Below are 21,053 nucleotides of genomic sequence, written 5' to 3' on the forward strand. Positions count from 1 at the left end.
CATCCTGGCCTCACAAAATAAGCAAGGACTTGAGAGATGTCTGACACATTTTTCATCTGGTCCCACAGCCTCATTCTGCATGAGAAAAATTAGAATTAGAAAAAGGTAATGTTAGATGGTTAGCCTTGGGTAGCTCTGAAATGGAAACTTAAGACTTTTCATTCTGGATCAGCACTTTTGCCAAAAAACCTTAATCTAATCTAATTTTAGTTCCCTATTGAGATTACAAAATTTAACTCAAGTATTATTCTCTTATACATTTACTTAGAAAGGCTGTGATATTTCTATACTTCATTACACATTCACCCAACATGCACATAATACAGATATTCACTGACATTTAGTTCCTGAAATATATATGTCACATTCAGATGACTGCCCTTGTCAAGGCCTTATTTCTCAAAGAAATGGACTGAATCGGCTGTATCTGCCTAAGGCCAATGGCTCTCAGTACAGGCCTCTCCCTTAGGGACTATAATTCTAGGTACAAATCCATTATTTCCCTGCCTGGCCTTCAGATAAATCCACATCTCTTATCTCCCAGAACTGCTGAGGTGTCCTGAAAACCCTGCTAGGCACAAACCTGGAGGATAATTCATTATTTGCCGTGAAGAGCTCTTTGCTTTCATGTAGGTCTTTCCCATGGATTCCTGAGTCTATTTGAAAAAGTGATTACTAATGCTGTGTAGTTGAAAATGGTAGATAGATACTTGAATGAAAAATGTAAATTTAAAATTGTAAGAAACATTTTTTTTTAATGGAACTCATTGCCTCTTCTGTTTTGCTTTTTAGAAAGGGAAAAGTATTCCATTAGAAGAAAACTCAGTGCACCTATAAAAATAGAACTTCCCAATAGATTGTGAATAGCTGACATTCCACAGGAAGTATGCACAAGTACCACACTGCCAAAACCATCATCAAAAGGACAAACAGTAACATTCCTTCTTTAGGAATTCAAGTAGTTATTTTATCTTGGAACTGATTGGCTAAGTGACTCCAATTTTCCCATATGAGTATTTCATTGATACATTTGAGACCATACTTTTCTTAAATGTATAAAATGTTCATTTTTCTAAAGCTACTTACTTTTCCTCTTCATAGAGTAACCATCACAATTAGATAATTTAGAGGAATTATATCTGTTATAATCTCTTTTTAATCACTCAAAATCTATACTTTTAACCATTATTTTCCAAATGTCTCTAAAGCTGGGTGCTTTATCACTTAATGACAGAATATTTTTATGAAAAGTGCTCATAACTCCTCAAACTTTAAACATTGAAAAATAATTGTGAAGACTCTGAGCTTTCAATCTAGCAACTTCCTGATGAAGCAATTTCAATCTAGCAATTCAACTGTCTGATGAAGCGTATTTAATGTTACTATGGTTCAGATGCAAACTTACACTTTGGTTTCAGAGACATTAATACCACAAATACTGTGACAAATATGATCCAAATATGACAAATAACTGAAAATCTTATTTTGTATTCACATGAACTGTTTTTTTATATATGTTCTGTACCAATTATTTAAAGAACTCTGATTCATATTCCCTCCATTTAATAAGAAATATAGAAAAGTATAAAATTTTATATGTGAACATGGTAACTATGGAAAAGTAGTGTGCATGACATGAGAAGAAGGGTATTGCCTTTCTGCATCTGACCTAACTTTTTTATTTTTTTAAGGATTTTATTTGTTTATTCATGAGAGAAACAGAGGGGGAGGGAGAGGGAGAGAGAGAGAAAGAGAGAGAGAGAGAGAGAGAGAGAGAGGCAGAGACACAGGCAGAGGGAGAAGCAGGCTCCTCACAGGGAGCCTGATGTGGGACTTGATCCCTGGACCAGGATCGTACCTTGAGCCAAAGGCAGACATTCAACTGCTGAGCCACCCAGGCATCCCTACATCTGACCTCAGATTAATGTGCTTCTTGGAGCTGAAGCAGATTAGAATATACCACCCTACGAAATGCCACTTTGGCAAAAAGATTATTTTGGGCTAAAGTCAACTGAGAATGAACAAATACAGGAAGAGTTCTCTACTTTCCCTTTATTTTCCCAAGAGGCATCAATTTCCCTTTGAGGAAGGTTATCTGCTCAGGGAGAGAAGCAGGGAGAACATTTCCCTATGTACCAGGGAGAGAAGAGTAATTTTTGTCATCTAAGACAAGAATTTAATATTTTCACTGCTTCTTTTAGTTTCACTTCTTTTCTACAAACTCCCATGCACATAAATACTAATAAAAATTGTCTTTTATTCTGTTAACCTGACTTTAGTCTAATTCACATGCCTTCATGCACAGAACATAAGAGGGTATAGGAAAAGTATATCCTCTCTGATAGAGCTATGATCAAATCCAATTCTGAATAATGGTAGTCAGGTAAATGAGCATTAGCAAAATTATTTTTCATTCCAGCATTCATCATAGCATGAAGGACATATCCCAGTTTATAATACCATACTGTTGATATATACAGCAAAGGAGATCTAACAAATTAAATCTATTAGGAAATAACAACAGGTCTAAAAAATTAGGGTAGATACATTTCTCTCATTAAGTGCATTAAAAAAAGATTCTCTGTTCTCCTAGTCCTGCCCAGCAGTGAGGAGGAACACCCATGGGGTGCCACAGGAAGCTAAATAGGAAACTGGGGCTTCCACTCCCACCCAAAAAGTAGTAAGATGGTACCTAATTACCCCTGCCAATGTGGTATCAGAGGAGGCCTGTTACAAAGATTTAAATTATATCCATGGTCTCATAAAATAATACCCAAATGTCCAGGATATAATGCAAAATTACTCATTATATAAAAAAACCAAGAAAATTTCAATATGAATGAGAAAAAACAATGAACAGATGCCAACAACACCATGATCACCATGCAGTTGGAATTATCTGACAAAGATTTTTTGATTACTAATATAATGCTTCAGTGAAAATTATGAATGCAAAGAAAACATAGAAAAGTCTCAGCAAAGACAGAGAATTTACAGAAAAACCAATAGTCTATCATGGAACTAGAAGAATATAATAACTGAAATGGATGCATTCAATAGCAGAATGAAAGAAAATGGATCAGTCAACTTAAAGAAAACAGTATAAATTTCCTAATCTAAGCAAGACGAAAAAAAGATAAAAATGAACAGAGCCCCAGGAATTTTTGTAGCTATGACAAAAGATCTAGCATTCATGTTATCAAGTTCCAGAAGGAAAAGAAAAAGAAGGCAAGGCTAAAAAAAAGTATTCAAAGAAACAATGTCTAAAAATTTCCCAAGTTTGGCAGAAGACATCACCTGTATTGTATATTCAAGAGGTTAAGTGAAGACCAAATAAGATAAACTCTAAGAAATCCAAGCCAAGACACATCATAGTCAAAGTGTGTGCTGCTTCTAAAAACTATAGACAAAAAAAATCTTTAAAGCATCTGGAGAGAAAAAACACCTTACTTTTAGGGGCAAAACAGAATGACAAGAGATTTTTCATCACAAATCAGAGAATCCAGAAGGAATTGATGTAACATTAAAAGAACATAACTGTTTACCTAGAATTCTTTATCTAGCAAAAAGGAGTGAAGGGGGAAATCAAGACATTCTCAGAAAAATAGTAAGAATCTGTTGCTAGAATATCTACTCTGAAAGAATGGAAGTTATTAAAGGAAATCATAAAAGAAGAGGTCTTAGAACATCAGAAAGGAAGAAAGGACAATGGAGAAAGTAAAAATATGAGCTCTGAGAAAGCACTGAAGAGGGAGGACTAGCACAATACGGAATGGTGCCAAACTACAGCCCTGTGAACAAGCCTTGGGTGGACTGCGACTGTGGAAAGGAGCCTGTATACTGCGACTCTGCATAATTAGAGCTTCAGTCTCTATTCCCCACCACACATCAATCACCAATATAACAGACACACTTGGCTGCCTAATATTTTCTTATTAACAACGTCATGGTTTAGACCTTACCTGACCATGCATATGGTGATTCAGGGGAGGCCAGTTACCTCCCAAGACGGACATATTAGGTTTATAATTGGTCAAAGCCAATGGTTTTAAAACTCATTCCCTTCATCAATACTTGATTCGGGAATGAGATGAGAAGAAATTCTAAACAGGGATTCACTAACAGATAATCTTGTGAGGGACTGCTGAGAAAGGATAAAACCACAGGCAATGGCATTAGTAGTGCCTTTCTTCTGACTGTGAAAGTCACTAATATCTGAAAATGAGGTAGCCAAACTGAGAATAAGCCCATATACTACAGAGAAAAAACAAAACGATGGAAAAAACTTGATTTCTTAATTACATCATTGAAGGGCTGAATTAAACAAATCTAACAATTACCTACTTTTAGACTATTACAAAAAATATTTTTTCTTATCTATTTCCCAAGCATCACATGAAAATGCTAGACAGTAGTCCATTTTATGAATTTACCATCTTTACACAAATATTTATTATTAGATCTATAAGATGGCTTTCTTTCTTTTTTTTTTCCCCCATTATAAAGGCTGATGCAAGGAACATCTTTTGGCCAAAGTTTTATCTAAACTTAGGGTATACTTTCCATGGACTTCATTTCTAGAAGTGAAATTACTGCCAAATGGTATGGACGTTTCTGATATATAGTACAAACAAAAAAAAGAAAGTGTGTTCTTATTAAACACCAACCAGCCATGTATATGGCCTGTCTCACTATATCCCAGGCAGCCAGAGCAAATGCTGAGTCATATTTTCCCTTCATTCTAGTCGATAGAACTTCATTTATAAATCCTAGTTAGTCTAAATCAATCTTGGTAATTACATTCCTCTTGCTACTGATTGGTTAAGGATGGGCATGTGACCTAATCCTGGCCAGTGAGAGGAAATGAGAGGTTTACCGGGTAAATTTTTGATTCTTGTAAAAAAACGAGACAATGTCGTCTACTGGTCATTAGCATGTGTATATAATATCTTGAACCATACCAATCTGAGAAAAAGCCAATGAGCTGAAGTAAAAGATGGGAGTATGAAAATGCTGACCCCTGAATAAACCAACTTCAAGGACCCTTTCCTTAGTCTTTTTCCATTATTTGAATTATAATTTATTTTTAGTTTTTAAATGTGAATATAATTGACATACAATGTTGCATTAGTTTCAGGTACACAACATAGTGATTTAAGATATCTACACATTATGCTATGCTCACAAGTGTACTTACCATCTGTTATCATACAACGCTATTATAATATCATTAAAAATATTCCCTTACGTATTTTATTCCTGTGATTTATTCATTCCATAACTGGAAGCCTATATTCCCCACTCCCCTTCATCCATTTTGCCAATCCCTCCACTCTCCTGCCCTCTGGCAACCACCAATTTGTTCTCTGATTCTAGTTTTTGTTTATTCACTTTGTTTTTTACATTCCACATACGAGTAAAATCTCATGGTATTTGTCTTTCTCAGTGTGACTTATTTCACTTAGCATAATACTGTCTTGCTCCATCCATATTGTTACACATGGCAAGACCTCTCCTTTCTTTGTAGCCACGTAGTGTTCCACTGTATGTGTGTGTGTATGTGTGTGTGTATACACCACACCACATCTTATTTATCCATTCATCTACTGATGGACACTTAAGTTGCTTCCATATCTTGGCTATTGTAAATAATGCTGCAATAAACATAGTGGAGCAAATTTCTTTTCAAATTAGTGTTGTCACATTCTTTGGGTACATACCTAAGAGTGGAGTTTTTAGATCATATAGTATTCCTATTTTTAATTTTTGGAGGAACCTCTATACTGGTTTCCACAGTGGCTATACCCAATTCACATTCCCACCAACAGTGCAGAAAGGTTCCTTTTTCCCCAAATCCTCATCAACACTTAATATTTCTTATGTATTTGGTTTTGGCCATTCTGACAGGTAAGGTGATATCTCATTATAGTTTTGATTTGCATTTCCCAAATGAGTGATACTGAGCATGTTTTTATGTGTCTCCTGACTATCTGTACATCTTCTTTGGAAAAATGTCTATTCAGGTCTTCTGACTGAATATGTAGAATCCAGTTTTTTTAATTGGATTTTTTTTTTCTGGTACTGACTGGAATAAGTTCTTAATATATTTTGGATATTAACCCATTATTGGATATACTATTTGCAAATATCTTTACTCATTCAGTAAGCTGCCTTTTTGTTTTGTTGATGCTTTCCTTTGCTGTGCAAAGCTTTTTATTTTGATGTAGTTTAATCGTTTGTTTTTGCCTCTGTATCCCTTGCCTCAGTAGACATATCTAGAACAATGTCACTATGACTGATAGCAATTATTGGGTTTAATCCATTTTCAGTTTATTTTTTATGTTTGGTGTTAGAAAGTCATCCAGTTTCATTCTTTTGCATAGCTGTCCAATTTTCCCAGCGCCACTTATTGAAGAGACTGGCTTTTTCTCCATTGTATATTTTTGCCTCTTTTGTCATAGATTAATTGACTACATAAGTATGGGTTTATTTCTGGGCTCTCTACTCTGTTTCATTGATGTTTGGGTCTATTTTTGTGCCAGTACCATACTGTTTCAATTACTACAGCTTTGTAGGGTATCTTGGAATCTGGGATTATGATGTCTCTACTTTTGTACTTTCTCAAGGCTGCTTTGGCTATTGGAGTTTTTTCTGTGGTTCTATACAAATTTTAGTATTATTTGTTCTGGTTCTGAGAAAAATGCTGCTGGTATTTTGATAGGGATTGCACTGAAAGATAGCTTTGGGTAGTTGCGACATTTAAACAATATTATTCTTCCAATCCATGAGCATGGCATATCTTTCTATTTGTTTGTGTTGTCTTCAATTTCTTTCAACATTATTTTACAGTTTTCAGAGTAAGGTCTTTCACTTTCTTAAGTTTATTCCTAGGCATTTTATTCTTTTTGACGCAATTGTAAATGGAACTGTTTTCTTAATTTCTCGTCTTTGCTACTTTGTTACTAGCATATAGAAATGCTACCAATTTTTGCATATTAACTTTGTATTCTGCAACTTGACTATTTATTACTGCTAATAGTTTTTTGGTGGTGTCTTTAGGATTTTCTATGTATGGTATCATGTCATCTGCAAATAGGGGAGTTTTACTTCTTCCTTACCACTATGATGTCTCTTATTTCTTTTTCTTATCTGATTACTGTGGCTAGGGTTCCCAGGCTATGTTGAATAAAACTGGCAAGGTGAACATCCTTATCTTTTTCCTGATCTTAGAGAAAAAAAATCTGTCATTTTTTCACCACTGAGTATGATGTTAGCTATGGTTCTTTTTATATAAGCCAATAAATTATACATAGTCCAAAAAATTCAATGGAAAACTCGCTCATACCAGCCATTTGTATGCTCAAAGACAAAACTGAGAACTGCTTATAACATCACAGTGAACAATCCAAACAGACTCCTGTTTCAGCTACGAAGATTAACTTAAGTTTTAAATAAACACTCCTGAACAGTCATATTTTTTTCAGAAGAATTAAAGTTGAATGTTATTTGGAGAACATCTAAAAAAATTAGTCATTAATTTAGACCATAAACTAGAAAAACTCATGTTCAATTCAAAATGGTCTTCAAATAGCAAAAATAAATGACTACAAAGTGTGCTGTACTTACAAATCAAACACCAAATAGTGGAAGCCCTCTTCTGATATGCTGTCATGAAGTCGCACTAAAAAAAAAAAAAAAAAAAAAAAAGAGAGAGAGAGAGAGAGAGAGATGTTTATTTTATACATATGTCAATGAAGAACATTAAACCAGACTTCTAATGGGCATTTATCTGTCCCCTAACTAAAAGTGCTAGCAGCACTCTTTATTCTAGACTCTGGTAAGTAGTATTCTTTACAACAAGGCATGGGTTCAGACAAACCCAAAGTTTAGATTCTGCCTCTGATAATTATTAACTGTGTTAGCTTAATCATTTTTTTTAAGAGAGAGAGAGAGAGAGAGAGCGAGCCCGAGAGAGGAGACGGCAAGCAGGAGAGACAGCGGCAGAAGGAGAGCTAGAGAATCATAAGCGGGCTCCACACTCAGTGTAGAGCCCAATTGCAGGGCTCAGTCCCACAACCCTGAGATCAGGACCTGAAGCAAAAGCAAGAGCCAGACCCCAAGTGACTGAGCCATGTAGGCATCCCCCCATGTGAGATTAATCAAATTAACCAACTTATAATAATAGTATCTAACTTTACAAAATAGTTAAGAAGGTTAAATGAGATAATATAAAATAAAATCCACATATTGCTGGATGAATACTTAAAAATATCAATGACTGTTTTAATATATATAAATCTATTGAAAGTTAGCAGGTTCGAGCAATTCTCCCACTTCAAGTCTCTTCCTTGTCATTCTCTTTACTATCTCCCAGTCCAGGTTTTCCCCAACTCATTCCTTCATCAATACAATAAGGAGCAAGAGGGACCATTTGAAGAATATAGTAAATGGTCTCCTTGCTCCTGCTCTCCCTGCCCCTTTTTTTTGGGTGGGAGTGGGGGTGGGGAGGATTTCTACATAGCCCCTGGCTAACCTGTCAAGAGAGTTTTTACTATGCTACTTCTAAACTCAAGTCACCAAGATCTATTTACCAAGTCAGCCAAAAATATACAGGTAGAACCTCTCGTTCTGCTAGTTCCTCAAATTAATACTTTTTTAATTTTTCCAATGTGCTAGACTTTCACTGATTGGTAGTAAAGACAAATATTTTGCTCCTCTGAATGGAAACCCTTCACTCTTTACTATGACTCTAACGTAAACTACACATGTAGAATTTACATAGTGTTTTTTCTGCTATTTATTTTTGCCTAAGTCCCCTGCCTTCTTCAACTCATCCCCACAGATGGTACACTCTTCCAATTTATCCAAATCACTTGGGCTGGCTTGTCCTTCACTGGGAGCAACAGAGAGCAGAAAATGCAACAAATCTGTAGGATACAACTGTTTTTGAAAAGTTACCACAAGAAGATAATGATTTCTACTAGTACTGGTCCTTAGTATGTTCCCCATGCAGTGATGACCACCAAGTAGAAATGTGGATTCCAAAGAACATTTAGATTCACATACAGACTACAATGATCTATAGAGTCTGCAGTACTCATGAAATCCCCAAGGTCATAAACTTAATATAATGTCCATTCCTTACAATCCAGTTCTATCCCCTTCAGACATCATCCTTGGTCCATTATTAAAACCTTTCCTGAATCTCTCTTCAGAAATCTTACCAAGATAGAGAAATAAAGACTTTTTTTTGTTCCATTATATAGAATTTCTTTCTCATCATTCCTACCATACAGTTATCATATTTTACAGGGTTTTAAATCCTTCAAAGAGATCTAGCACATGGTAGATGGTCTTTTATAAAATTGCTTTGAGCACTTACTATACTATGTGCTAGGCATTCTTCCAAGTTTTTGGACTTTCACCATAGCTCAGTATACCTGTTTATGTCTAAAATAAAACTATTGAATCCAAATAATTCTACCATAACTTTAATTGTGTGAAGGATGCTCTTCAATATTAATATCAGTTTAATATCTTCAGTTTAATATCAAAGATGCCCACTACCTTTGTTTAAACTTATGCTGCCAAAGAAAATCAAAAGTTAGTTTTAATGACATGTTTTATTCATAGTCATTCAGCACAGTAAAGAAAGGGCATGACAGAAAATTCAGTGGCTTTATTGAATGACACCAGTTTCACAGATACCTACCTAACTTAGCAGTTGTAAAACAACCTATGTTTAAATGAGCTCAACAAATGGTATATCTAATTAAGTCCAACAGTTATTACATGAAAATAAGATGGATTTCTATGCTATCAACGTTAAAATAAAAAGTAAAATCACAATGTGAGCAGGAGGAAATTATAATTTCTTTTTTTCCACTGTCTCAAAAACTTCAAGTGGAGATGGGGAGCTCAGTTTTTCAGATCAAAGGGTTATAGAGTTAAACAGAAGTAGAAATTTCAGGTACACTTGGAGAAACAGTATTGCTTTCTGGTTCTATTTGGAATAAAATCTTCTTTGTATGATTACCACTATCTTATTTATACTTGGAAATAATCATCATTTGGAAGTAAATTATTTTTTTTTTGAAAATGTTAAGAGTTGCTCAGATTACAGCATAACAATCAAACATACATTGTTTTTGGTGCCAACAAGCACATAATAATTGCTTAAAGACAAACCATTCGATCCAAGTTCACTACTTTTGCGTCACACAATTCCAAAACAAATTTCCACTATTTCTAACCAGCCATTTGACTAGGTGAGATTAATTTGAATTAGTTTTATCAATAAAGCATAAAGAACTAGCATCATCTTTACTTAGGAAAAATATATACACATTTCCTTCCTTCCTTATGACTTTTTTTTTTTTTACCTCCTTCCACTCTTAAGAACTGGAAAACAGAAATGCAAGCATCACAATTTTTATCTATTAATAAAACTATGTAATTTCACCTTTGCATGGTTGTTCCACATGTTTACAATTACTCTAAGGATGGTTTCCTTTTGAAACTTTGAACTCTTACCATTCTCAGAGTTGATGATGTTTATACAGTCAGAAGACAGTGTCTTACACACTACAGATATTCTCTTTTTCTCTTCAAGCCTTTTTGGTTAGTCAAAAGTATCCATCTTCCATCCTTTTCCTCTTTTTAATAGTTTTTCAAGGTTTAAAATTGTGTTTACTTTCACAAAAAACTTGCATTAGTTATTCTCTATAAATAACTGTCAATTCATTTCTATGCTAAAGGAAATACAGGATGTTCTGTTCCCCACAGATGTTAGCCCAAGACTGCCAACATGGCCAGCCTTGAGAGTATTGCTGCTGTTCTATATTGAAACATATTGCATTATGTTCTTGCTATGACTGCTCTTTGTTATTGCCATAAGCTGTACATATGGGTGCACACAATTAACTTAATCACAGTCATCACTAAGATGCTCTCAGAAAAAAATGTTAAAGAAGATAATGAGAAAAGCATCTGAGAACACAGGTTATAATACCTCTTGGTAGTCATTCTTTTCTGAAGTTTGCTCAAAGGTAAAATCAAGTCTATGAATGAATGAGTTTTCATAAATGGTAATGGTATAACAGTTCTCATCCAGAATAAAATGTAAAATTCTAGAGCATTAAGTATGAGACATATAAGAGGAGAAAAGGTGTTTCTAAGGTTAAAATGTCTCCAAAATTGTTGATCCATGGCTTAATCCTTTTACCTTCTCTGCCTCATGTTATCAATTTGGTCATTTGCATTCATATTAGCATGGGGTCACTGCTTTCTCTTCCTGTCCTATATTATTATTTGATTTCACTGCAGTTTCTAGATAAGTACTAGTTCTACAGAGGGGCCAAATAGGATTAAATAGGACCTTGTAATTATCTGAAAAAAACTTATTTAAATGTGAAAGAAGTTTTTTATTTTAATACATCCTTTCATTTAAGGGGTTAAAAGATAATAACTACAGTGCTTACTATATCAACACAGTGCAAATACTTTTTGCAAGACTTATTTTAGATAACATATAAGACCTTTCCCATCACCATTTACAAATGAATGTGCACAAGCTTAGAGAGGAGAAAGAAACTTCCAAGCCTTAACAGCTAGTTAAGGTCATAGGCTAGGCTAGGACCATAATCCAGAGCTAGAAGATTCCAAAGATCTGGTTCTTGTTCAGAATACTATATGGACACTCCAAAGTATATCTATCAATAAACTACCACCTCCACTCTGCCCACTCCCCCACCCCCTGACACTGTAGAGTATGAATTGGATAAAACAATATTTAGAAAAGAATTATAAAGAGGAAGAAATAGTTATGGTAACTAGAGAAAAAAAAAAGCAATGCTTAAAAAAACAGCACTAAGAAAAAAATCTACTTACAAAAAGAGAAAAATATTTTTAGTTTAGGAAGTTTAAAATGTGATGCTGTACTAGGGGAGGTATAGAGACAGCTAGATGATATCTAAGATACAGAGTCAACATCAGCCACATCTGTCTCTCTGTCCAGTCCCTAAATCCCTAGAAAAGTGTTAATTCTCCTTTTCAAATTGGAAATGTTAGACCACCCAGTGACTCAGCTATTTTACCTGACAGGATGTTTAATGTACCAAAAATCCTAATTAAAGAATCTGGAAAACTTGCACAATATGTAAAATAGCATAAATTTAACAATTTTTGTTTCCAAAATTGACATTTCTATGATATGGATACTATGTTAACATGGGAAGAGACAGAGGAAGTGGAAATGGGTATGCAAGGAAGAAAAGGGAAAGATTAGGAGAACTGAACTCTAAATAGAAGCCATGTCAAAACTGCTTATTAGGTACATCTTATCTATTTTTTTCATCTTATCTATTTTGATGACACATAGTAAGAACTTTTCTGTCAAAAGAAAGTGAACATATATTATTTTATGATAATTTATTATCTTTCAAAAAAGACTAATAGCATACAAAGTCACTTGTTTCAATTTCAGTATACTTCCTTCCCTCTTCATTTCCTAACAACATCCTCTAAATACAACCAAGGGTAGTAATTATAATTTTGTGAATTTATTTATACAACATACCACTTGGTTCAAATTATACTGATTCTTACCTTTCCATTCAACTATACTCACTACCTGCTGTTCTCTACTAGTGTTTATTATGGAGAAGTAGCAGGCTACTACATTGATGGCCCCAAGAGACCATGTCTTTCAATATTCATGTCCTTGTATAATCCTCTCCCATACTGATTCTGGGTTTGGCCATGTGACTTGCTTTGAGTGATTAGCATGTTTGATGTAAACAGAGCCTTTATAAGCTCTTGTACCTTGGAGTTGTCTTCTTGGAAACCACATGCTATACTAAAGAGAAGTCTGGAATAGACTTAGACAAGAGGCCACATGGAGAGAAACCCTGGAGGATGAGAGGCCATGTTGACATTCCACCACTAGCAGAGCTCATTGCTGAAGGCAACTGCAATTGTTACCTCACATCATGTGGAGTAGAACTACCTACTGAATCCAGTCAGTCCATAGAGCAATAAGAAATAATAAACAGATGTTGTTTTGGGCCATTAAGTTCAGAGTGGGAGTTATTAGCTAACAATAGATAAATAAATAAGATAATCTGAAATTTGTGATTGACTCATTGTCCTTAAAGAATTCATTCCTTATCATAAACAATTTTTTAGCAGAAAAAGAATGAGTTGTACCTCAAAATATGAGTTATTAGAAACCTCCAAAACTAAACAGGGCAATGCTGCCAATATTATCATACTACTAATTAAATAATTCATACAGAAAAGACTCTAGTGCATTCCCATAATCACTATTTGTCAGCTCTAAGCAATAGTCCTGGTTATAAATGAGGTAGATTTTGCATTTTTAGCTTTACCATGTTATAAGGCTTGAAGTAGTTGGATTTGATTCACATACTGGGATGGAAAGATGGCAGCTTGTAAGTCAGATGCTTTTTATACTCCCATCAATACTTAATTATATTTCAGAGCTAGAGTAAGCACTAGCCAAGTATGGCCATGCAATATGCCATAGCCTTCTCAAAAGAGGGATGCCAACAATGAGTTCATTTGTTAAATTAAAAAAAATACATACACATACATGTCTCAAACATTATAACATTCAAATGGCAGTATTCTAGAGAGAAATTTGAGCTCAACCATTACTACTGGCTCTTTTGTGACAAAGCTAAACATTTCTAGAGAGAAGTTTTCAAACAAACACTGAAAAACCAAATTCAAAATCAAGCTAACATTTCTAAAAATCTGAAGGCCAATCTGCATGTGCATGTTCTTCTAGATTTCCACTTCTTATAACACAAGTAATAGTTAATAAAATACCATTTAAAACATAGTTTTGCATATTTTAAAAATATATGCTCTAACTTCTTTGAAATATGGATTCATGTACACTGTTAATTTTATATGGAATAAAAATATAGGCAGATATAGATAAATAAGTATTTCTTTGCCATTATTATTGTTAGAGTAATAGCCTTGTAGGGTTTATACTTTGATTTGTTTGTCTTAATACTTTTAAAATTTAGGCATAAAAACGGGGAATTTGACTTAGCTGGCTAAGGCAAATAAATAAGCTCAACCAGCACAGAAACGATGATCTGTCCTAATCTTAGATATCTGAACACAAATTCCTAGAATTGCATGAAGGATATATATTTTTGACAAATACTTACCAATATGTACCATTATCCAGCACTCAAATATTAAAATAACTTTAACATGAGAACCACAAAAATTGTTTTAATAAAATTACAAATATATTTTTCATGACAAGAAAATGTTTTTAAAATTTATCATAAATCATATTTAAAAGCAATTCAGTGCTTATACTTAAGAAAAATAACTTTTAAAAAAACAAATATAATTATTATATGAAAACTCAGTGGGAAATTTCATCCACATAATTTTAAGATTTTATTTATTTAAAGATTTTATTTATTTATTCATGAGAGACACAAAGAGAGAGAGAGAGGGAGAGACATAGGCAGAAGGAGAAGCAAGCTCCCTGCGGAGAGCCTGATGTGGGACTCGATCCCAGGACCCCAGGATCATGCCCTGAGCTGAAGGCAGATACTCAACTACTGACCCACACAGGTGTCCCTTAAGGTTATTTTAAAAGTACACAAAAAAAGTCATTGGATCCTAACATCAGTGTTGAAAGTCAATGTGTATCAACTTTGCTGACTATCATCTTCATCCCTACTCCCAAATTCTCACCCCATTTTCCTGGTTCCAGACTTTAAAAAGTAAGTTTAGATTAGCTTCAAAATTTATAAGATCAGATTAGTAACATTCAGGGCTGACTAGAACAAATTATAATGTCTTCTAATAGGTCAGAGTTAGTTAGATTATTCAAAGGAATTTCTGACTGGTCAAAAAAACTATTACGAAGATTTCAACCTCGGACGATGACAGAAAGTGAGAAAACATGACCAGTGGTTGCTAATTATATGGTTACCTGCTACAGCAACCATGCAACAGTATGAACAACATAAGAGAGCAAGCAATCCTTTTGCTTGAAAGAAAAAAGTCATAAGGGCTAAATACAGAATTTCAGAGATGGTTAATAAAGTTAATGGATAAGTCATTTAATACACTTTCCTGCTCATTTTAAATAAAATTGTATATGTGAGGAGAAATTAAATTAGAGGTTTATTACTAAACCTAGTAATATCTAGATATATTCTTTGCTCCCTTTATTTTTTTAATTTCTTTTTAAGATTTTATTTATTTATTCATGATAGACATAGAGAGAGAGGCAGAGACACAGGCAGAGGGAGAAGCAGGCTCCACGCAGGGAGCCCGACGCAGGACTTGATCCCAGGTCTCCAGGATTGTGCCCTGGGCCAAAGGCAGGGGCCAGACCGCTGTGCCACCCAGGGATCCCCTCTTTGCTCCCTTTAAAAAATAATTTGAGATTATCTTATTGCACACTTTAATTGCATCTTACTTATAATTTGTTTTTTGAAAACATGATTTCATTTCTTGGAAAAGTTAATATTTATTTCAAGTTCCCTTCATTCATTTTTTTTCCTTTTTTAATTCTGCATCAATATTATTTATGTATTTCAGTAAGTAGTTCTAGTTTTCTTCATTTTTCTTTTCCTTGCCTCATCTTTTAGTTATTTCACCTTCTAATACTTATATAGAGCTAATTAGTGATCACTCACGTATATTCTTAAGTATTAGGAATATTTAAAAAGGAAGAAAAACTGCTATCATATGACTTGCCTATTATAGGAATCTTAAGATGGTGCATCTTCATATTGTACTGTAACTACGAGGATCTACCAGAGCACTGGACTAATACAAACTTTTTGTTAAATTTATCCAAAATGTACACAGCTATCTACTATGTATTAAATGTGTAAGACGTCTGGTTAAGAAGACAAAAAATGGCCATTAGTAATTTCTCAGCTTTAAGTATCTGAATAGCATTATTATCTTTCTGCTTGTGGAATCCAATGCAGATTCAACCATTCTGCGTTCCTCAGTCTGGGTCAAAAAGAGAAGCTCTATTGATAATTTCACACCAGGCTGCTCAGCTGGGTCCATATGTAACAGCAAGACACAAACACATTAAATGTCTTAAAGCAGTACAATACTTAGCTTCATTGTGAGATTAAACAAAGGCTTTGTGATTTATGATAAACTAAGGATATCACACAGGAAGGAGACTGCATCATGCCAAAGGACAGACAAGATAAGGATCTTTTATTCAAAGTGCAGATCAAGGCAGCATTTAAAATGAAAATAAGATACATTGAAGTGCATTTCCCATCTAAGGTAACTATAGCTTTGTGACACTTTTGCTTGACTTTTATACAAATATATTGTGCACTGGGTCATGATATAAAACCTTTATTTGTTTTTTTAATGGTAGATCACAGGATAAATGCTTGATAAACACTGGGTTACATAATCTTTTAAGAGGATCCTATAAGCTCTTTTCCAACTTTTTTTACATTTCCACATTTCAAGATGATTATAACTAATAAACACACAGAAAACTAAAAAATATGGTTATTACCAATATAAGGTTGAATACAATCCTCTAAGACTTTTTCCTCTAATATTCAAAAAAATTTAAGTTTAAAACACACTTCATTTCATTTTGGATTTACTTTTAATGAATAACTAGAAGGAAAACCTAAAACATTTATCTTGCCAAATTAAAAATAAGCCTTTACAAAAATTTACTCAGTAGATGAATTGCTTTTCTGATAATAGCCCTTAGAGAATACAGTGAATGGAAAAACTTATTAGATCATCCTCTCTTTGCAGCTTACTACCATATTACCTTACCATTTGCAACTAAATATTCCCTGAAGATACATAAGCCCAAATGCTCTCAATCTTTCAAATCCCTGAGAATTCATTTCTCGCATAAAGTATTTTTCCAAATTTGATTCATCCTATAAGCAGAAATCCCTTGAGTTTAAAATTCTACTAAAATGATAAGAAACGTATTCTAAAACTGTAGCTAGTGTCCATACTATACTATCTCATAATGGTTTTTGATTAGCTATTTATGTACTGAAATTGCTTAAAAGATCAGTTTATTTCCTCTGTATAATATACACAAACATGAAACACATGAAGAAGAATTATGATCTTAGGCTCACAATTGAAGAAAAATATAAAAGTTATGCATGAAATTATTCACAAATTCATACCCTTGGAATAATAAAGCCTTTTAATAAATACAGCTATAGGCACAGTCAGCATCAGGTACCTGGGAATATATTTTGGATAAGCATTCAATGGAACAGTCAGTTCACCTAGATCAGTGATTTTTTTAAAAATAAAGACTAATTGTTTCTTATCATGAAATCAAGGAAGTTATAACAAATGTGAGACATTTCAAATATTGGGGGCATATGCCTACCTCAAAGACATCTCAAAATAAGCCCAAGAACCAATGATCTTTCTCTAAAATCTGCTTTATCCAATGTCTTCCATATCTTTCTAGTTATTCAGGATAAAAATCTCAGTGTAATTCTTAACTCTTTTCTCTCTTATACCCAAAATCTAATCTGAAAGCAAACACCTCAAAATATATATTAGAAAAAAAATTATGTCCTTTCACTGTCCTTATCACAGCAGCCAAAACAATCCTGTTAAAACTTAAATCTGATATTGCCCCTCTGCTCAGAACCCTCCAGTCTCTTCAACTGCCTCCATGTAAAAACCAAAATCCCATCTGTGACCTATAAGATCCCTTAAAGTCCACCCTCCTCCCCCCATCATCTCCCTGGCATCTACCTGCACCACTCTTCCTTTGGTGGCTGTGCTCTGACCACACTGGCCTCCTTGCTGCTTCTAGAGAACCCTAGGCAAAATCCTGCCTCAGACTTTGCACTTGCTATTTCCTCTGCCTACTAGAACTCTTTTCCTCCAAATATGGCTCACTACCTCATCTTCAAATTGCTACTCAGCTTTTCACCTTTTTTGTAAATAAAGTTTTACTCGAACACAGCCTTGTCCATTTGTTTATATATTATAATCAATGGGTGCCTTCAAGCTAGAACTACAGTGCTGAACAGCTGCAGCGAAAACCATATAGCCAGGAAACTGAAAATATTTACTGTTTGCCCCTTGAGAGGTAAAGTTTGCTGACCCCTAGAATAGAAGAAAAGACCTTGAAAGGGAGAGGACTGGTTGTGAGAGGCCTGGGTGTGGCACCCATAATCTATAAAGCTAATTAAAGCCACCAAGACTGATGGTTGTAAGTGAGGAAGGAGAGAAGATAGTCAGTTCCTACAGAACACACAAATGACAGGAAATTGCTACACTAGGAAGTGTAGGATGTTATAATTTGAGAAAATGTTTCAAAGATAGGGCGTAGAAGAATGGAGGTGGGGGATATTGAGGGAGGAGGTGTTAACAACAGTGGTTTTACAAAAGCACTGAAGAGCAAGAAAACACCTCTCGACTCCCACGTTCAGCAGTATGTAGAAGAAAACAGCCAACTCAAGAGAAAGCCAGATTGTAGTTAGCACAAGAAAAAGAAATGAACAGAGACCACTAGGAGAACTTAGGGCATTTTGCAAATATTATGACATCAGATTTCTTATTATATAATTAAAGGGAAAAAGAAAACCAATAAAATGTATTAAAACTTGGCAATATTCTCAGTCTTAGATATTAACTCAATAGTTAAACAAATTGATTCTCTTTGATAAATGTTCATTTTTTTCTTTTTTAGAAAATAGACATTTTTAAATAAATATATTAATTTTTAAAAATTACACTTAAGGAATAGGAGGTTTCTGTCATTTTATTACCAGAATAATCCTGGGGGAGGATTTGAATCTTATTAAAGTGTTACTGTGATTTTAAATGTTTATGCATATTTCCTGCATTTTATAACATCTAAATTACAGAATAATATGATTTTATTCATTTATCTCATAACAATTTTAATATATTCATACTCAGTTTTATTTTTTCCTTCTTGGAAAAAAGAAGATACATTTTAAATTGTCCTCAATAAAAACTACATGACATTAATTTGGTTTTTGATGGAAATTGGTTTTGCCATCTCTATTCCTAACCAAAATTTATGTCAAACTGTCCTTTAATGCTGAACAACAACAAAAAAAACATCAGTAGGAAATATGTTTCAGTTTTATTTGGTAAATATTTTTATCTCTATAATCTTGACCACAGTTCCCATTCAGAGATTCTAAGCTTACGGCATATATGTCTTAAGCTTTATGAATGTTGTACCCAAGGTTTTTTAATAAATGAAGTTCTTGTTAGAGGAAGGAGTTCATTCTTTCAGTCACTCAGCCAGTTTACTTGGGTGCCATATGCTGGGGCTATAACTATGAACACGTCAGTGGTGATATTCATCCTCAAACGGTTTTCAGTCTTTGGGACAAAATCCCTTGTTAATTTTGTGATTCTGTAGCCTAGATTATCAGATTCATCGCTTCACAAAGCACATTTCAATAGTTTTATTTTATAGTCTTCTCATTATGCACCCCTATGGGAACACAGGAACACAAAATAATGAGGAGGCAAACAAATCTAAACAAAGCATCAGTGATAACTAAATACACTATAAAATGTCTTCATCTACTAGTGGCTATTAAATCAACAGTCTGTATCTACTGACCAACTGATTTCACCAAACACATTCCTCTGAATTTTTTTTTTCCTGGACTCACTATTGAGAAAATTTAACAAGTTGTTTAACCTGAAAGACAAATTTCCCCATAAACAAGAAATTTAGCATCCCCTGTGGCCTACTCAAAACCATTATCCACAAGGCAGCCATCACTTCAAAATATGAATCTGGTTGTATCACACTAGCCAGTCTTAAAATTCTTTAATGTCTTCCTACTGATTTATCACATAATTTGTCATTTAAACGGGGACATTTTGAGAGTAAAAGAGGGTGATTAATTTTTACACCATGGTATAAATCAGGACAGCCCTTGGAAAAGTAGTTAGAATGGTCATCCCACCCACTAGGCTCTACCTCTTCAATTTCCCTCACACTTGCCCTCCAGCTCTCTCCAACAACAGAGGTCCTCTTTCAGAATCGGGTACTCTGCTCCCTCATGTAGCAAGCCACATCTTCACATTCTTTGGTTTGGCCTTCTCCTTCCTCCTCTCAAACTTAACCCCTAGCTATCCTTCAGAATTTAAAAAAATTTTTTTGGGGGGCAGCCACGGTGGCTCAGTGGTTTAGCACTCACTGCCTTCAGCCCAAGGTGGGATCCTGGGGACCCAGGATCGAGTCCCATGTCGGGCTCCCTGCAGGGAGCCTGCTTCTCCTCTGCCTGTGTCTCTGCCTCTCTCTCTCTCTATGTCTCTCATGAATAAATAAATAAAATCTTAAAAAAATAATTTTATTTATTTATCTATTTATTTATTCATGAGACACACACTCAGAGAGGCAGAGTTTTTAGAGACATAAATGGATTCTCAAAGGTTATAGTTTTATTGCCTATAGAGCAACAATCAGTTTATCACTATAGCAATCAAAGAATCCAGAATTCTTTCTGTGACTATAAATATTTCTGTTACTCTTACGGGTTATTAAACTGGCTCTGACATTCTACTAGTTCTCTCATTAATTAGTTAAGTAAATTTTTTGATATTTTAGGTATATGTAATGCTTTAATTGGTGTACACAGTATATGATACACCACAGTCTACTTAACTAGCCCCTCTGCAAGGACATTTGGATTGTTTTCAGGCTTTTTTTCTTTAGCCCCATTGCTGTCACTTGTCTTTAGTGAGCTTCTCATCGTTTATTAAATACATATATAACAACATAAGAGGCAGAATTTCAAGGCCTTCTTTGGCCCAGAGGTATTTAAATAATGATCTGCTGTTTGTACTTTATATTCAAACAAGCAGGCTTCTTACTATTCCCTAAGAGATCTTTTTGATTTTTGAGACCCAAAAGCTTCCTTTCCTAGAATGTTACCCTATACCAGTCTTAACTTTCCATTAGATGGAAATCCTATCTACTCCTTAAGCTCCAATGCCAGCTGTTCTTGATC

The 21,053-nt window shown here is 34.4% G+C and overlaps 1 protein-coding gene across 29 annotated transcripts in view; it reads right to left on the reverse strand.

Moving 5' to 3' along the window:
- Positions 1-21,053, reverse strand: part of CAMK2D (calcium/calmodulin dependent protein kinase II delta) — a 302,138-nt gene that overhangs the window by 143,986 nt on the left and 137,099 nt on the right. For all 29 annotated transcript variants that reach the window (XM_077882403.1, XM_077882406.1, XM_077882408.1 and 26 more), the window contains one exon: positions 7,627-7,681. Coding sequence is in view for 17 of the 29 variants with exons in the window: in XM_077882424.1 (XP_077738550.1) it covers positions 7,627-7,681 (55 nt within the window). In the remaining 12 variants the exon portion in view is untranslated. The remainder of the gene's footprint in view (positions 1-7,626; positions 7,682-21,053) is intronic.

Source organism: Canis aureus, chromosome 33 (genome assembly GCF_053574225.1).
Source record: "Canis aureus isolate CA01 chromosome 33, VMU_Caureus_v.1.0, whole genome shotgun sequence".
NCBI classification, from domain to species: domain Eukaryota; kingdom Metazoa; phylum Chordata; class Mammalia; order Carnivora; family Canidae; genus Canis; species Canis aureus.